This window comes from Daldinia loculata, assembly GCF_022478755.1.
Source record: "Daldinia loculata strain CBS 113971 unplaced genomic scaffold F4817scaffold_2, whole genome shotgun sequence".
Classification (NCBI taxonomy): domain Eukaryota; kingdom Fungi; phylum Ascomycota; class Sordariomycetes; order Xylariales; family Hypoxylaceae; genus Daldinia; species Daldinia loculata.
Window position 1 is genome coordinate 1114680 of NW_026054856.1, and position 16559 is coordinate 1131238.

The window sequence follows — 16559 nt, forward strand, 5'->3', positions numbered from 1 at the left end:
ACGGGACTTACATCAGTATACATAAGGAGACAAGCAAGAAGTAAAAAGGAGAAGTCACTCTAGGACCTAATTGAACTCTCACTGCGTCTTTTCTCCTTATACCCTATTTGTATAACCCCTTTAGATTTGCTCGTATGCAAACTGCAAACTGCATTCATCTACATACATCCACTTACAAGGCATACTACTCAAATGTTTAAACTCATTCGCATTCATATTTACGATTACACTTCCTTTCGTTACCCTTGCCCGACCTTCCTCTCTACCTATCCTACACTGACCTCGCCCCGCGGGGACCAGACATCAAACAAACCACATAAATGAACATGTCGTACAACGCCATGCTTCCACCTGTGTGCCTACTACATAGGTACGTACATAGGTATCTCGATGGCTCCTCTCCTCTCCTCCTAATCTCAACTGGCCCCGCTCTTCTCCTCGGATAGTAGGGGAACGAGGACGGAAAGCCACCGGTGAAAATAACCCGAAATAAAAAGAATTTAAGACGAAGCGTGACGTAGTCGTACCGTAGTCGTAGCATAGCATGGCATGGCGCCCCTGTAGACCGCCCCTATTTCGGAAAACAAACGACCAAAAAAGCTCAATAAATAAAACTCGAGGATACTTATCATCTCCGTTTCCCTTCCAGTAGGGAAAGTCTCAACTCGTTCTGGGTATCGTATTACGGAAGGCGAGCAATCCAGTGCTTCTTCAACGGCGTAAATCTCGCTACCAACACCTTTGCTACCATCACCCTTACGCCCGCCTAATAACCTATATTCCCCTCTTCTCTACCCCCTAACTTTGGTCCTACTACCCCGTAACCCTCCTCACCCACAACGTGGTCGGCTCGTATTCTGCATTGCGATCGAGTCTTTTATAGGCGCGGTGTAGCTTTAGCCCAAGATCATAGCTCTCGCGCTCGACATCGGCCAGCTCGAGTCGCAGCGTCTCCACTTTGCGTTTCTCTTCCTCGCGCCGTCGCGCCACCGCCTCGCTCGCCAGGATGTGGTCCGTCGGCATAAGCTCCGTCATCTGCTTGATCGCAGTGTTTAGGTTGATGCGTCGATTACCCAGCGCCCGTAACCGTGCGTCTAGCTGCGCCACGCGATCCTGAGCTTCCAGTGACTGCGTCTCGGGTGGTGCTGGGGGGAGGGATTTATCCATTGTCGATGTAATTGAAAGCTTCGAACTGTTGTCGTGGAGGCTAATGTTATTGATGGTCTTGTTCTTGATGTTGGATCTGCTGGTGCTGCTGCCTTTGACATTGCTTCCGGCCCCCGTCATGTAGTACGAATCTAAGCTAATCTTGACGGGTTCCACGGGACTGTTTTTTCGTGGGAAGTTGTTATCATAGCCTGAGACTACCGGACGCTTGCGGTCAAGGATCGAGGGCCCTGAGGGAGCGGGCACCGGCGGCGTGTCCTCTTCTATGCTCTCCCTATGGGTTGATTGGTCTGATGTTGCGTATGTGGTGACGCTGAAGCGAGAGGGCGGTTGCGTCCAACCTTCCAGGGACGTGTCAGGAGGTGGTGTCTGGGTTGGGTGGATTTCTTGTTGGGAGTATACGGATGAGGAGGTTGACTGCTGGGGCTGGTGGCCGGGGGCACCTGTTGGCTTCCTACGAACTGCCTTGTCGTTCGATGGGACTCGCAGAGATTGCTGAGGAGGATTGCCGGCCATGTTATCGTCTGAAAGGGGTGAGCTTGGATACGTATGCGGATTGGCGTTTGCATTCGTGACTGCAATACTAGGCGATTGCGGCTGGGAAGTAATTTCGGAATCGACAGAGTCAATACGAGCTAAAGCACCAGCCTCACGGGCGGCTCGTTTGCTACTTTTTCGAGGTAGCTGCAGTGGAGCCACGTCTTTCGTGTCGTTCACAGGTGCAACGAGGGTTGTTCGACCACTAGCCCCTCGCCATGCCGGTCGTGGAGCTGATTCAGGTTGAGGGCTACCGCTGGTTTGTCGTATTCGACGCAAACGGTCGCCAAAGGAAATGGGGCCTTGGTGAGCCGGCTTGGCTGGTGGCGGAGATACCGAGCCTGGGCGATCACCGAGGCCCTGAACATACTGATGCGGATTTACTTGCGATGGTCTACCCTTCGTATCTGTAGTAGGTTCCCCGGTATCCGGGTCCCAGCGCACATCGTGGCCATACGGCCGCTGCTGCTTTAGCCTCTCACGAGACTTGGCCTCTCGAAGAGCATTCATGGCAGCGTCCGAGTTCTTCCGACGCTCGCGACGGGTTGCTGGAATGTTGGTGCGAGATTCATTCTTTGTGGGACCCCGAGGGTCTACGGCGAGTTGAGACATGCCTGGGATATCGTCGATAGGAGAAACATCACCTGGATTGGGCCTGAAACAGAAGAGGGACATTAGCTTAAACCTCATGACGTCTCTGCTTAAACAGAAAAAGCTTTTGATCTTCATGATGTATCCAAAGGTTTTGTATCAATTGACGTTTTAAGAGGTAGGGACGTCTTTCCAAAAATAACTCCCAAAAAGAGCGCCAAGTTCATGACACAGAGGACAGGGAATTGGAGAGGTGATATGTCTGATTGACAGTGGTGATATAAGGCATGATACCAAATACAGTCACCACCAGTCCATCTTTCCATGCTACTGACTCGCTCCTATTTGCCCCTTCTCCCTTTCTCCTTGCTCTTTCTCATAGATAGTTGTTTCCATTCTCTTCCAATACGCCTAAGAAAAAAAGGAATGATCGCACTTACTCGTCCTGTGGTGAAAAGGCGTCAGGGGAACTTGGTGGGGAAACTTCGTTTGGATTATAAGGCTGATTGTAAGGCGGGACTTCAACTCTCAGCTGTTGAGCAGCGAAGGTAGCGGCGGCCGGCGAAGGTTGTGAGTAGACGGAGGATGCGGGACGTGGGTAGTTCGAATTGCGATGTTGGTTCGGCGCTTGTACGGGGGGTGCGGGTTGGAAACTTTGCCGATTCTGCTGACTGCGGTATCGTGACGTTAGCATCGTCTCGTAGATCAAATAATGCGATGTAGAATAGGAGGAGGGCGACATGTATGACGAATCTGACGAATCTGACGAATGCGGTGCGAGGATTATGATCCTCTTCAGCTCCTTTTTTTCGTCTCAAGTCGACCGAATTTGTTCATCCAATCCTCCAATTCGCTAACACAAACAGACCAGATGAACCGGGAAATGCATGTGATTATTACAACGTGCAGGAGGCCGTCGCCCGCCGACGTACTATCGTTCCCGCATTCCTCATGGCTAAACCAGGCGATTCCAAACTGTGAATATACCACCCAAAATAAGAATAAAGGCTTACCGTTGGGCCGGGTAGACGGGTTCTCTCGGCGGCCTCGGGGGCGGAGGTGCTCCTCCTTTGATGGAATACTGATAATGCGCGTCTCCTCCCTTTACGCCCTGAGAGCGTGATTTCTGCCAGGCCTCGAGCTTCTTCCTATCCATCGCCGGCGCACCCTGATCCTTTGAGGAGCTTCGTAAACGGTCAAACATGATGAGTTGCCACCGGGGCTCCCTCGGATACCAATACTGTCTTTCGCTGCCGCCTCTTATGTATTTGTATCACTAACGCTTAGGGCGCGTCAGATCGCCAGCCGGGGTGCGATGCTTCACACTAGTAATTAATCTTGGCTATTCTGAAGAAGTGGTATTAGAAACAGCGCATGAATCCGGATGGTTCCCAAGCTTTAAGAAACCGGCTGCTTTTTTCTTAAATGCTTTCCTTGGGTGCCTTTAGGAAGAAAGAAAAACCTAGTAGACGAGGTTTGATAGTTGTCGGGAGATCCCCCCTCTAATATCCTCTAATATGGTGGTATTTTGGCCTCCAGCGATGTTGCGTCCTGGATTGTTTGTTTGTCAATTGCTTCGTAACTTGTTATTTTCTTGGCAAGCCTAAAGTTGAAAATCACGCCTCTTTATTTATTATTCAGCTGAAACTTAGGAAAGTTATAGGCAAGTGCAAGCCAATTCCTACTATGGCACAAGCGTAGGCGCAGTTTCTTTGGTACTTGTTCAAGACTCGGGATGTCGGGGCCAAACGGTCGCATGACGGGTCCTTTTCCACCTATCGATTAAGCTCGGCCCTCACACTCGACCCCCGTTCCTGAAGATCGGTAAGCTAATGTCGTGCGTTCTTGTAGATTAATTTTCTAAATTGTGGTAATGTATTATATATTTATGGACAGCATCTATTTCAAAAGCAAAAATTTGTCATGTCAGAAAACAATCTGGTCAATAAAAAGGAGAGGGTTTAAGTCGGTATTGTATGTTGGCGTTATCATAGCAGGTCCTTTAATATTAATATTACATACATGTAGCTCTCGTCATCACACCTCAAAGAGCCATCTTTCCGTCAGCCTAATGATAATCCTTCTCCCGCTTTTGGCCATTCCATATGCATAGTTCAACCCTAATATAGATTTCGGACGTGAAGGCCTTAAAGATCCAGTTTGCGATAGCCCCTCAAAGTGTTGATAGATACCGATGCCGGTAATGCATCACGAAATGAACATATTCCATTGTATCGACGTATTTGTCTTTGATCCTTACTATGTAGGTTTTGAGACAAGAGGCTAATAATCTTTTATTCCATCAACCAGGTAATCCTATTTATATTTCAATATCTTTAAGAACCTTCGGATCTTCGATGAATCATATGTTACATACAGCTTCAATTCAAGTTCAGGGACCAACCTCGAAGAATTGAATGGCCCTCGGGGCTAAAGGACCTGGACCTCGTGGAGACGCAGGGCAACCCGTTTCACCTTACATGTTTTCCATGCCTTACATGCCTAGGTACGTCCAGGGGTTCGCAAAAGGGAACTTGACTGTCTCAATTGGGAAAGTGGGCTGGTGGCTGGCTGATTCACAGAGCCAATCGTTCAAATCGTCCACATTAGATGTCAATCCGCCGCGTAACGGCACGTCACGATACATTTACTATTTACACGTATGTTATGCTTTTCTACACTAAACCATAACGCGGACCAATCTCAACGTGTAACGTTCGGCGTTTATTAGGGTTGTGCGAGTTAAAGTCATACGAGCGCTAGGGTTGGTATATCATCTATTTCCGACACTGGTAAGTTACCAGTGGTAACTGGCTTCTGGTTTGCTACTTTAGATTAGTTAGACAGTACCCTCAAGAGCCATTTAGTCGAAACAACTAGCAACAAGAGCACCAAGCCTACATCTAGATGTTAAGAACGATATAACCCGTATGAAGTAAGATATCATCTGTAAGTGACTTGGCGTGGCATTTATACCCAAAGATACAATACCTAATACATTAACTGATAGAAATACTTTCTTGGTTGCATTTAACAGATGTCTCAACCGTCCCTTGTTCTTTTACTATGTCATCCCTTCCCCTAAAAACCTTAGCTTAACTTCTATTATGACAAACTTGGAATTAAGCCTGGCACTACATATTCACCCCACACGAGAGAAGGTATATATACATAAGATTAATCATCACCTAAGCTTACTAGAACTTAGTATTAACATCTAGGAGTGTATTGGTGTCACGGTTAGACTTGTAGTGACATTCAAAGAACGATAGCGACGGGCAGCGCGCGATCTTATCTATCGCCGTTGTAAACTAATCACTATACACTCTGCTACTCATGTTGCTGACTCAGGGATTTACACCAATATTTATCATTAGATAGAAATTGGTAAGCTATCTCTGAAGTGTTTAACTTTAAGGTTTCAATTAGTTACCTAGGTAGTTACTAAGTCGCATGTCTATTAGTTGATTACCTGTTGATAAGAAAGAGGGTTGTGAAATTTAAAAAATCGTTCTAGCACAACTTGTTGATAGAAGGTAAAAACAACACTCATATATATAATGACTTGAATAAACACTTAAGTAGTTAAATAGATCCCATAGACTTACAGTGCTCCTACATGCGAAAACAACTCTGATTAAGTCTTCAAAAGTACTATAATATCAAATTCATAGGTCTTCTGTTTGGTGGGATGGGTGAAGGATATGTGGTTCTGGTAATAGCCATTATGTACTTCGTACATAGAGTAAATTTAATCTAAGCCTACCTAAACAAGTAGTTAGGTATAATGTACCTAAGTACTGGAAAGGTGGGTTAATCTTATCATAAATTTAAATTGTTCAGATCCAATCACGTGCAAACAGTCACATGCATGGATGCTTGAGTGGAAAAATCATTTTCCATCGAAGCTTTAAAACTGTACAAACAATGGCTTAAAGTTTATCCGAGTGCACTTACCATACCTGCAACTCAGGGTTTATCCGAGACCTGTACCCACTGCAGCGTCCGAGATTTATCCGCGCACCCGCCATAACTCCAAAGCTTCCAGTCTGGGTGCTCCCGCCACGGCCCCACTAAGCAACGGCCCCACTCAGGTCTGTCCATCTGCCTTACAGACCGGAAAAAAAATCTTGCCTAGCGCCGGATAATCTTCGGCTAAACAATCCACAAATCTGCTACTACTACCAATTTCTTGAGGATGTGGGCCCCTAAGAATAATAACCCCGCCATTTCGGCACCACCGAATTTGTATTTTCAGCTTGCACTTCGCGACAACGACAGCGAAGAAGAACTCAAAGCTGGAACACGCAGTGGCCGTCGCCGCAAACCCTCCAAGAAACAGAACCACAGGCCAATCCAACGCTTCTCTATCTCCAGCCAAGCTATTTCTTCTACATCAACCTCACCACTTTTTCCCCCCAAACCCGAAGACGATCCGAGCGACGATTCTAGTGGTGGTTACGAAGAGCCTAACGAGGATAACAAGAACAACTCTGGCGACGAAAGTGACGAATACAAGGACGTCGATCTCACTCAAGCGCTTCTCAACTACGTAACCCACCGACTCGAAGAGCTAATTGCTGAGCGCGTAATCGAGGGGCAACCTAAGGAACTGCTTGAAGAGTCTTCTGACGATATTTCCGAGTGCAACATGGCCGCTCAAGAGGAGCAGCAGGAATCGCGTCAGCAGTATGCTTTCGTCGACGGCAATTTTGCAGAGCTAGCTCAGGACTTGGCTAACCACCTCAACGTTGGCGACGACGTCAAGTCTATTATTGAGAAGGACGAGAAGGATCAGCAAGATGAGGTGCTCAAGAAGCTGATCATCGCATCTGCTTCTCTGCACTCGGTTCCTGAGAGAGAGTTTACTGCCAACTATAACCTGCTTATCTACCTGGTTTTGCAATCTGATCATGTCGGCATGTTCCTCCCTCGAGTTTGCGACAATCTCATGAAGCCCGTCACCTCTTCGCCAGTTCACGGCCCTGCACTCGCTCTCCAGGCACTCACCACCATCTTCAATCTGCTTCAGCAAGAGAACGAGCACAATTACGAGTTGCGCTTCAATGTCCTCATGGCAATCTTGCGATTCATCAAGCTGAATAGCATGTACGACAATCTTAAGAAGGCCTTACCTAACGTCAAAGAGTGGCTTAAGCAGTGGGAGACTGACGAGGAGGACCAGCGAAAGCTATTCCTCGAGATGGCGGAGGTAGCTCATGATGCAGGTGATGACGAGTGAGTTACAATTTCGCATAGTTTTACTTGGTCAATTGCTAATCTTGCAACTTGGATAGGGCTTCCTACCAGCATGTCCTCAGTGCTCTACACACATTCGATGAAGAAGACGTTAAGTCAGAGGAGGCCCAGCAATTTGCCCTCCGTGCCTTGAAGACAGCGCTTCTTTCCCCTACCCACAACGACTTTCAAGACCTTCTTGCCGTCCCAGCGATTCAAGCGCTCTCTGACTCCCACCCTCTCTACTTCGAACTACTCACAATCTTCGCCGAGAAGGATCTAGAGGACTACAAAGACTTCAACGACGAGCACGAGGGCTTCATCGAGAAGGAACACCTTGATGGAGACAAGCTTCATCGCAAGATCCGACTGCTCACCTTTGCGAGTTTAGCAGCTAGCACCCCCAACCGCGAGATCCCGTACGAGAACATCGCCAAGGCCCTTCAGATTCCCATCGAGGAGGTTGAGATGTGGACGATCGATGTAATTCGTGCCGGCCTAGTCGAAGGAAAGTTGTCGCAGCAAAAGAAGGTCTTCCTGGTCCACCAGACATTCTACCGAGTATTTGGCGAGAAGCAATGGCGCGAGGTCGGCGATCGTCTCGATGGCTGGCGAACCCTGATCGCTAATGTGATCGCCAACCTACGCCGAGAGCAAGCCAACGCCGATGTGCATAAGAAACGCGAGGCAGAAGAGCTCGAGCGACGCCTAGCGAACACGGGTATTGGTGGCGGTAATCAGTCGGGTGCTGGTGGCGGTGGACGCCGAGGAGGTGGCAATCATGGCGAGCGAGCGCCTCGCAGAGAGCGAGCTGAGGATGACGATTAGACAAAGGCATATTCTCTTCTCTCGACGTTTCCGTCTTTGGATTGTCTGCATCAGGTACGGTCTACGGCGTCTTACGGATTTGCAGGGCGAGAGTTTAGTTCGGTTGCGAATGATTTCCAGGTTTAATACGCGGTAGTCAGAGGCTACATGACGATGTATTCATCTCGTCGCGATCGGTTGCGATTTACGTTGCATCATGTTGCATGTTGAGGCCCCAGGTTTGCAGGAGGGAGGAGTGGAATGTCACTGGGGCCCAAGTATAGATTATGAGGATTGGCCCCCACGCGTTACTTCACGACTTGTATTTAGAGGATACAGAAAAGTTGCCTGGGAATGCGTTGCGCATCGCATTTTAATTGCAAGAGTTCATTAACTAACATATTTCTTGCTTGTGCTTCTTTCTATCTTATAGAGGTAAAATCGCTACTCGCCCTCGTAGATTATGCAACCCAGACAGACTCTTGGCTGTCTCTACATTTACCTATATATCCCCTAATTCTTCATAGTCTTTTATCATTCATCATCGTATCTCTTCTCTCTCTCTCTATAACCTTAATAGGATAGAAAAGGCTGAATTCTATATCCGGAATAACTACCCCTTTTCCTTCATTTGAAATCTACCTCCCCGCCGCCACGGCCCACGAGTTTACTAATAAAGCTTCGTTTTACGACCAGCTCTGGTTGGCTACCCAGGTAAATATAGCGTAATTCAGACTCAGAGCTGGAGGCGCTTCTCGAGCTCCTTCCGGGTTGCCTCGAAGACCTGGTCCGGCTGCTGACGAGCGTCAATCTTGACAACGCGGTTCTGCTTCTCGAAGTAATCGACAACAGGCATGCTGGTCTCGACAAACGTGCGGAAGCGCTTGCGGATGGACTCGGCGTTGTCGTCCTCGCGACCAGACGTCTTGCCGCGCTCCAGCAGCCGGCGCTCCATCTCGTCCTCGGGGCAGTCGTAGAACAGCACGAAGCGCGCCGGCACAACCGCCTCCTCGAACTTGATCGCCTGGTCGAGCTTGCGCGGGAACCCGTCGATCAGGAACTTGCCCTTCTTGCGGCGGCCGTCGTGCTGCTGCTCGGAGGAGGAGGAGGAGGAGGAGGCGGGCTCGTCGAGGATTTGCCGCATGGCGGCTTCGAGGAGAGCGATTGTTACTTCCATCGGCACGATCAGCCCGTTCCGGATGTGGTGTCGGATCAGGTCGCCGAACTCGCTGTCGGGCCGGTTCTGCTCTGCGCGGAGCAGGTCGCCGGCGGAGAGGTGCGCGAAGCCGTACCGGGCGACTAGGCGCTCGCATTGGGTGCCTTTGCCGGCGCCGGGGCCGCCGAGGACGAATATGACGGTGACGTCGTCGGGGGAGAAGACGGGGGTGGTGCGGTCTTTGAGGTTGTCGATGGTGGACATTTTGAATAGCTTGTTTTGTCTTGTCTTGTCTTGTCTTGTCTATATTTTCTTCCTTGCTTGTTTATAATCGGTATTTATTCGATAGGTCTTGTTCTAGGGAGGAACGAATGAAGGAGTAGGAGAAGGAAGAAAAAAGGCAAGAAAAAAGGGGGGGTTGTTTACCGAGTGAAGCGATGCTATGTTGGCATAGTGGAATCTCATGAATGAATGGAATGAATGAGTGGTACAGGCTTAATTTCTTGATATGTCCCGCATTTTGATACTTGGTATGGTGGACCATTAGTGCAACTGTGCCAAAATCAATAAAATAGGTTAGAATTTTCCAAAAAGGGTAATATAGCAAAGAATGCTAAATGTACAGTACACTATGCGGGGTATATACAAGATAAAATATTTAACATTAACCAATCAAATTAAAAGATTTCATTATTAATTCAATTTTTAATTGCTTTATACATAACATATAACACATTTAAATAACTTTATAAAAATAATAATTTAAACGTTATAATTGGTATTATTTTATAGTTTTAATATATGCGAAAATAATAAATTAAATTATATATTTATACGATATATATTAAATATTATATTATTATTAAAGTATTTAAAGTTTGTTTAAAATGATTTTATTAAAGTGTTTTTAAAGGGTATTACGTGTTTGCTTTTTTAAACAAACGTTATTTAATTTTATTATAACATAATAGTTAAAAAACCGATTTAAATGCAATTTAAATAATTATTTTCGCATTAATTAAAGTTATTAAATAATACCAATTATAACGTTTAAATTATTATTTTTATAAAATTATTTAAATGTATTATATGTATATGTGTGTGTATATAAAACAATTAAATTAAATAAATAATTTAAAGTTAAAGTAAAAGCTAAATTTAATTAGTTAATTTTTTAAACTTTTAAAAAAAACGGCCTGTATAATTACGTTTATAACCTTTTTAATATTTTTATTAATATTAAATTAAATCGTATATAACCTAAACTATAATTTTTATTATTTATTAATCGAAATATTAATGTTTTTTAAAAAAAATTTAAATGAATATTCGTGAAGTTATTATACTATTAAGTTTAAAAGAAGTATGTATTACTTTATACGGAATAAATTATATATACAAGGCAAATAATCGAGCCTACACTATACCCCTAACGTTACTATTACCCTATTAGACATAATGCCATTAATTTTCTTGATTTTGGCACAGTTGCACTAATGGTCCACCATACTTGGGTACCTGTTCATCTATTGGCTAGCTGAGCGGGACAGGGATACAAATGATAAGTTCATGCGAGCCCCTCCTTATTTGCACCCGCTATCGATTGTAACCTCTATGTATTAGGGTAAACTTCGTCAAGCCGTTATTTCTCGAACTCTAAGTCAGGTCTATACTGTATGTATGTACTAAGGCGAGTAATTATAACGGGGTTGCCCGAGTCACTCGTCCAGGTTAGTGACGTATAATTAAGAGACCTATAGAACTCAAAGAATTGAGACACGGAAGAACGGTATAGCTTAAACACAGGTCTATATATTGGTTAGCTATACGGTGATTACTCAAAATAGATAGCTGTATACAGATATGATAGACGATTAAGTTGATGTTACTTTACAACATTTTTCTTATATTTCTTGTCACCTCCGAAACTTTCTTCGATGGTTGCGAATTCTAAATATACAGCTTCTCTTACAGGTGCTTGGCTAATATACCATATACCCCGTTGTAATAGGTAGGCGAAAATGAGCTGAACTTACACATATCAAAGTAATGATCGAAGAAGCTTCCGCTGGCTATGGTATTTCCTATTTCCTACTCTACCAATATTATACAGCCGACTTCTCCCACTCACTCTCAAACGAAAGCATTGTGCCCAGTGAATGATGTGTGTTGGTAGACCGGAAACCCATCCACACCCAATCAATAATCATACATATAATATAGGTAGGTACATATGATATATCACGTTGACACGCTTGTTGCCGAATATATCCAGTAAAGGAGCCACTATTGCAACCTCCTCACCGGCGCATTCCTGTACGCCGACCTGTCAATATAATAATACCCTAACCACAACATGAAAGTGAACACTAGACACTAGACTCTAGAGTTACTCACCTGTTCGCAGCCTTAGCCCTAACCAACATAACATACCCCGCGGTCCCAAGGCCGATGATAGCAACGAACGGCCAGAACTTGACCGTGTTATTCGAGCCTCTTGGGGGCTGCGTGCTGTACGTTCGAAACCGGAAGGGCGACGCGGGCCGCACCAGTAGCCGCCGCGCGCACGTCGTAGCACCCGCCATTGGATAAACCGTAGGCCGTAATTTGGGGGCCGTACTCCTTTTTCGTAACGAAATTGGTTGACCCACAGCTTTGCTGCACTTGAAATTTCGGTATGCGCCCGCGGTGGTGACTTTGCAGGTGGCTGATATATGTATAGGTAGATATATGTATACAACTGGAGCTGGAGCTGGAGCTTGGAGCTTGGAGCTTGGAGCTTGGAGAAACTCTTTTGGAAACGGCCCACCGTGAGCTGATGATGGTATACGGCTGGCTAGCAGCTGGCAGCACTTGGGTGGAAATACAAGAGTTCAAGTTCAAGTCAGTGACATCAAACTTCGCTACTTTCACATCTTCATCGATACACAGCCACCGCCTTTACGAGTACGGATCTATATATTGCTTACCTACATCCTAGGAAAGTAGATCATCCTTCACCGGTACAAGGTGTGCCAAATATAAAATTAGCATAACTCCGATATCAACAACTGCTCGGAGAATCCAACCCAATTAATAAACCCAAGACCCAGAACACGACCACTCGTCACTTGTTCCTCTCACTCCGAGCTAACTGCGCCTTCCGGGAGAGCTCTCTCCGTACTCCTACTAGCCCCGGGTGTGTAGCCCTGCGGCTCTGAAATACATAAGTAACCCTTGCTTGTTGCAGAATGTTGTGCGTCCACAGACCACAGTACCGACATAGCCACGAAGAGGGTCTCATTGCTACGACCTATCACGAGAGCCTACCTGCTAAGTATCTGACGTATAGGTCCATTCGTGCATATTCCAAGGTGCTATACGTTAACGAGTACTATTATAGACATCTCACCGAAAATGAAGCAATCTGAGAGGAAGTAGTTTGTTGAACTGATATCTCATTGTTCAAGAAAAAAAAATTTTGCTATGCACATTGTAGCAGTAATTATGATATATGTAAAAGTTGCTTGTTCCATCCCCGAGGTATATTCCAAGTTCGCCGGTATCCCAAATTCATACACAACCCCACAACCCACACCCTCTTCCCAATCATATCACCTCGAGGACGCCGCCTCGTCTTTAGGTCAGTTTGATTCGTCGGTTTTTCCTACGTTCCTGCATGATAGAACATAGAACATAGCGCGTGATAGTAATAGGTAGGGGGAATCCAAACTTGGATCGATGTGACCCGTTTCCAGCTCAGCTGAACAAAAGAAATTAAGTATATCCAAATAATAGTTTAGTTCTTTTTATTTTTATTTTTTATTTTCCTTCCCGTATCGCGCCCCTTTACCGCCGGTGGCTGAAACTCGTCTGTGCTGGCGGCGGGCTCTTGACAACGGCGTCGTTGTACGCGCCGGGGATAGGTACGGCATCGTACTGTACCTCGCCAGGTGCAACTGGGCCGTGCTCGTTGAAATTGGAGCTGAAGCTGGGTCCAGGTGCGGTGGGTGTTGTAGGTGTTCGGAATCCACCCTGGCTCGTCTTGGGGGTGGCGGAGGGGGCCTTGCTAGGAGGAGCCTGCAGCTTGAACGGCTTCTCGGCGCTCTTGGGTTGGCTCGCGAAGGTGGATTGTGGCTCGGCGATCTGCGCTCCTGGCGTGAACGCGGGTCCTTCCGAGATATCTCCAAGAGACTTGTAAGCCGAAGGAGGGAAGCGCGGCGACATAGCGTACTGCGAGAATGATGGAGACTTGGGGCCGAAGCCTGGGGTGTTGGGGGCCGATTGCGATCGGAGCTGGGCTAGGTATAGGTCGGATCGAGCGCGGTCTCGCAGGTCCATCGACTTGGCTAGACGTCGCTTGGTGTAGTATCGGTAGAAGACGACGCTGTAGAGGATGATGGTAAGGACGTCGATTACGATCTCGATGATGATGCAGATCAGGGCCCAGTTCTAAGGAGATTGTTAGCTATATGATCAAGCAATTGGGCAAGTTTATATAGGCACTCACCTGAAGTCTGCAAACAAGTTCGTAGTCAACCTTTTGCGAGAAGAGGTCGGAACGGTGGTTCTGGACACATGCCCATCCCCACAGGTCCTTGTTGTCGCTGTTGTTCCTCGTGAATTGCAAGACACCTGCAGCGGCAGCCCATAGAATCACGGAAACGATGAACCAGCCAACTGCGAACAGTGTGTAGTATACACCAACTTTCTCCGCGCGGTGGTGACCACCTCGGCAGTACCCGATGAAGATGAGGATGCAGATGAGGAGATTAGTGCAGGAGACAGCTAATACGAGTATTTGCGGCCACGTGCTCGTGCCTGTCGCCCATGCAGGTAGGCCGTTCTGTGCTGGTAGACTCTTGGTCGCGTGGAAGATAGCGAAGGATGAAGAAAGCATAGCTAGGATAATGGTACTGCAGCTGAAGCTGACACCTCGGAGTGCGAACTTGGCCATCCGCACTTTCGTCTTGAGACCCTGTATTGGGTGTTAGTCTAGATTCTTACACACTCGATCGTAATTCAACCTACCAAGTCTCGTACTTGCTCCTTCTCGGTGTCCTTCTCCCGCTTCTCTAACATCTCCTCTTCCATGAATGTCGGACTTAAGGGGTTCTCGAATTTCCTCCCTGGCGTGCCTGGTACCTTCATGGCACTCTTTAGGGGCGACTTTGGTGTCATCGGCATGTTTATTACGTGGCTCGACTCATCTCCAATATATCCAAATCCAACATCAGCCGGTTGAGCGTGAGCTACATGTGATCTATCGTCTCTCCCAAACGGCGTATCTGGTTGCTCCACCGGTGAGTATACTGTAGTAGCTTCCGCGAATCTTGGTGTCCTTGGTGGTTTGCCTAGTGACGATGTGGTAGATGTGGAGCCGGTAGAGGAAGATCGCGAGGGAGCCAGCTTAAGGGCGGAAGGCCGCCTTTTTTCGTCTTGCGGCGCCATTGGACTATAGTGTGTGTATGATGAGGAAGAAAAGTGAAATGAAAAAAAAAGAACAAGACTCAGTCTATGTGTACAAGCTACTATATGCTCATGCGATACCCTTAGGAATAGGACCAGAATGTATGTGGCTTAAAGAGAGGAATGGATTAATACGAGAATGAATTGGAAGAGACCAGCTATCGAAGGAAAAGTATTTCAGAGCTGGATAGCTGGGGAGGTGGGTGGTTTTGAGTAGGCGCCGCTGCGATATGTTGTCACCTCATTCGACCTCTTCTGGGAATATTCTGCATGGGACAGTTAGTCGATGGGGCTACATAAAATGCAATGGGATCGCTCACGATGGACTGGGGGGTAGGAATCGACCGAATCCAAGTCTCTGATAGGGTGGCTAGAGTGAACCCCAATATCCAAGTTGTACGATTATGAAAATAGACGCCCGCAGGCCGTAGTCTAACGCTGAGCACTTGCTGGGTTGTATCGGAATTACCAGATCAACGTGTCAACGTTGATTTAGAATCCAACGGGGCAAGTTACAGGCTTCTGATTACCGACTTTCTCACACGGATGGGGGAGCGTCTGGGTAAAAACGAAACGAAGAGGGTAAAGATGTATACCGAGAAAAAGGCTGAGTATATGAGTGAGAAGAGGGAATTGTTGGTCCTATGCTGGGGAAATGATACTATGGTATCTAGAGCCGACAATACTTTCGCTACCACGGCTATACAGGTATGGAATAAGCATGAAGGAGTCTCTCGCACCTACATCTATCACCAAAGAGGTACATTGACCCATGGTTAACCGCATGTCCATGTACATCATTTACTGCAGTACTATTACTTCGTAGACTGGGCAATCTCTCTTTGCGAGCAACAGTCTCTTGGGTGCAGACCTGAGCCGTAATTGGATGCACCCGACATACCAAAATGCGCACTACGAATGAGGTTGAAGAAAAGACTTGTTAATGCCAGGGGTCCCTACCCAGTCGAGCGCAAAAGACGGGGAGAATGAGATGTGGTTGGATGCGTGGGACTAGCCGGCGCGAATCTTCCTAGGCGCTTTCATTGACCCCAGTCGACGATCTACCGATTTGATAGGCAGATAGCATCCCTGACAAGACCCGTGCCCAGATACAAGGTAGAAGACATAGCCAATCAGAAGCTGAAGAGACGTGATACCGCACGACACTATGCATGGGATTAGGTTGTGCCTGGGCGGTAAACTCTTACCCACCATGCAGCCATATTGAACAACAGGAAACAACCGGCCCCGTTCGGACTTTGAGCCCGAGTCCCTATTGCTTATTACTCTCGCGCTCACTTCTGTCACCGCAGATACATATGTAATGGGGATGTAATGGGGATGTAATGAGAAGGATTCCGGACCATAACACCTCAGACCTTGATCGTAAGACGAAGCGCAAATGTCTATAAGAGCTCCTGAGAACTCTGAAGTCCGCCGGCTAGATGCAACGAATAGCCGATCATATGTTCCCTTTTTTAGCACAGAGAATAATGACTCGACTGCGGACTCGGTCAATTTAAGGAAAATAATCGGCAAGGTGATTGTCGTGCTAAAATGTAACCCAAGCACCAAAAAAGCCTGCCCCCCCCTCCCGGACCCTTACCATGATCGG

At 46.8% G+C, this 16559-nt stretch overlaps 5 protein-coding genes across 5 annotated transcripts; 1 reads left to right on the plus strand and 4 right to left on the minus strand.

Annotated features, from left to right (window-relative positions):
• Positions 1–118: 118 nt before the first annotated feature.
• F4817DRAFT_324219 (uncharacterized protein) lies at positions 119–4008 on the minus strand. The gene is made up of 3 exons (XM_049301610.1): positions 3309–4008; positions 2736–2966; positions 119–2359 (listed from the first exon to the last, which is right to left on the minus strand). Exons 1-3 carry the CDS (start codon positions 3497–3499, stop codon positions 814–816), a joined length of 1968 nt encoding a protein of 655 aa, XP_049163716.1. The 5' UTR covers positions 3500–4008; the 3' UTR covers positions 119–813.
• Positions 4009–6493: 2485 nt separating this feature from the next.
• On the plus strand, positions 6494–8361 carry F4817DRAFT_355912 (PCI-domain-containing protein; the record flags this gene model as incomplete). Its single annotated transcript, XM_049305718.1, has 2 exons — positions 6494–7533; positions 7593–8361. 2 exons carry the CDS (start codon positions 6494–6496, stop codon positions 8359–8361), a joined length of 1809 nt encoding a protein of 602 aa, XP_049163717.1.
• A 378-nt stretch (positions 8362–8739) lies between these two features.
• Positions 8740–10049, minus strand: F4817DRAFT_324223 (uridylate kinase). Its single transcript, XM_049301611.1, has one exon. It carries the CDS (start codon positions 9758–9760, stop codon positions 9077–9079), a length of 684 nt encoding a protein of 227 aa, XP_049163718.1. The 5' UTR covers positions 9761–10049; the 3' UTR covers positions 8740–9076.
• A 1237-nt stretch (positions 10050–11286) lies between these two features.
• On the minus strand, positions 11287–12282 carry F4817DRAFT_324224 (uncharacterized protein). Its single transcript, XM_049301612.1, has 2 exons — positions 11894–12282; positions 11287–11810 (listed from the first exon to the last, which is right to left on the minus strand). Exons 1-2 carry the CDS (start codon positions 12079–12081, stop codon positions 11783–11785), a joined length of 216 nt encoding a protein of 71 aa, XP_049163719.1. The 5' UTR covers positions 12082–12282; the 3' UTR covers positions 11287–11782.
• A 964-nt stretch (positions 12283–13246) lies between these two features.
• Positions 13247–15181, minus strand: F4817DRAFT_86998 (uncharacterized protein). Its single transcript, XM_049307987.1, has 3 exons — positions 14507–15181; positions 13986–14453; positions 13247–13927 (listed from the first exon to the last, which is right to left on the minus strand). The coding sequence occupies exons 1-3, from the start codon at positions 14924–14926 to the stop codon at positions 13325–13327; spliced, it is 1491 nt and encodes a 496-aa protein (XP_049163720.1). The 5' UTR covers positions 14927–15181; the 3' UTR covers positions 13247–13324.
• Between the last annotated feature and the right edge of the window lie 1378 nt (positions 15182–16559).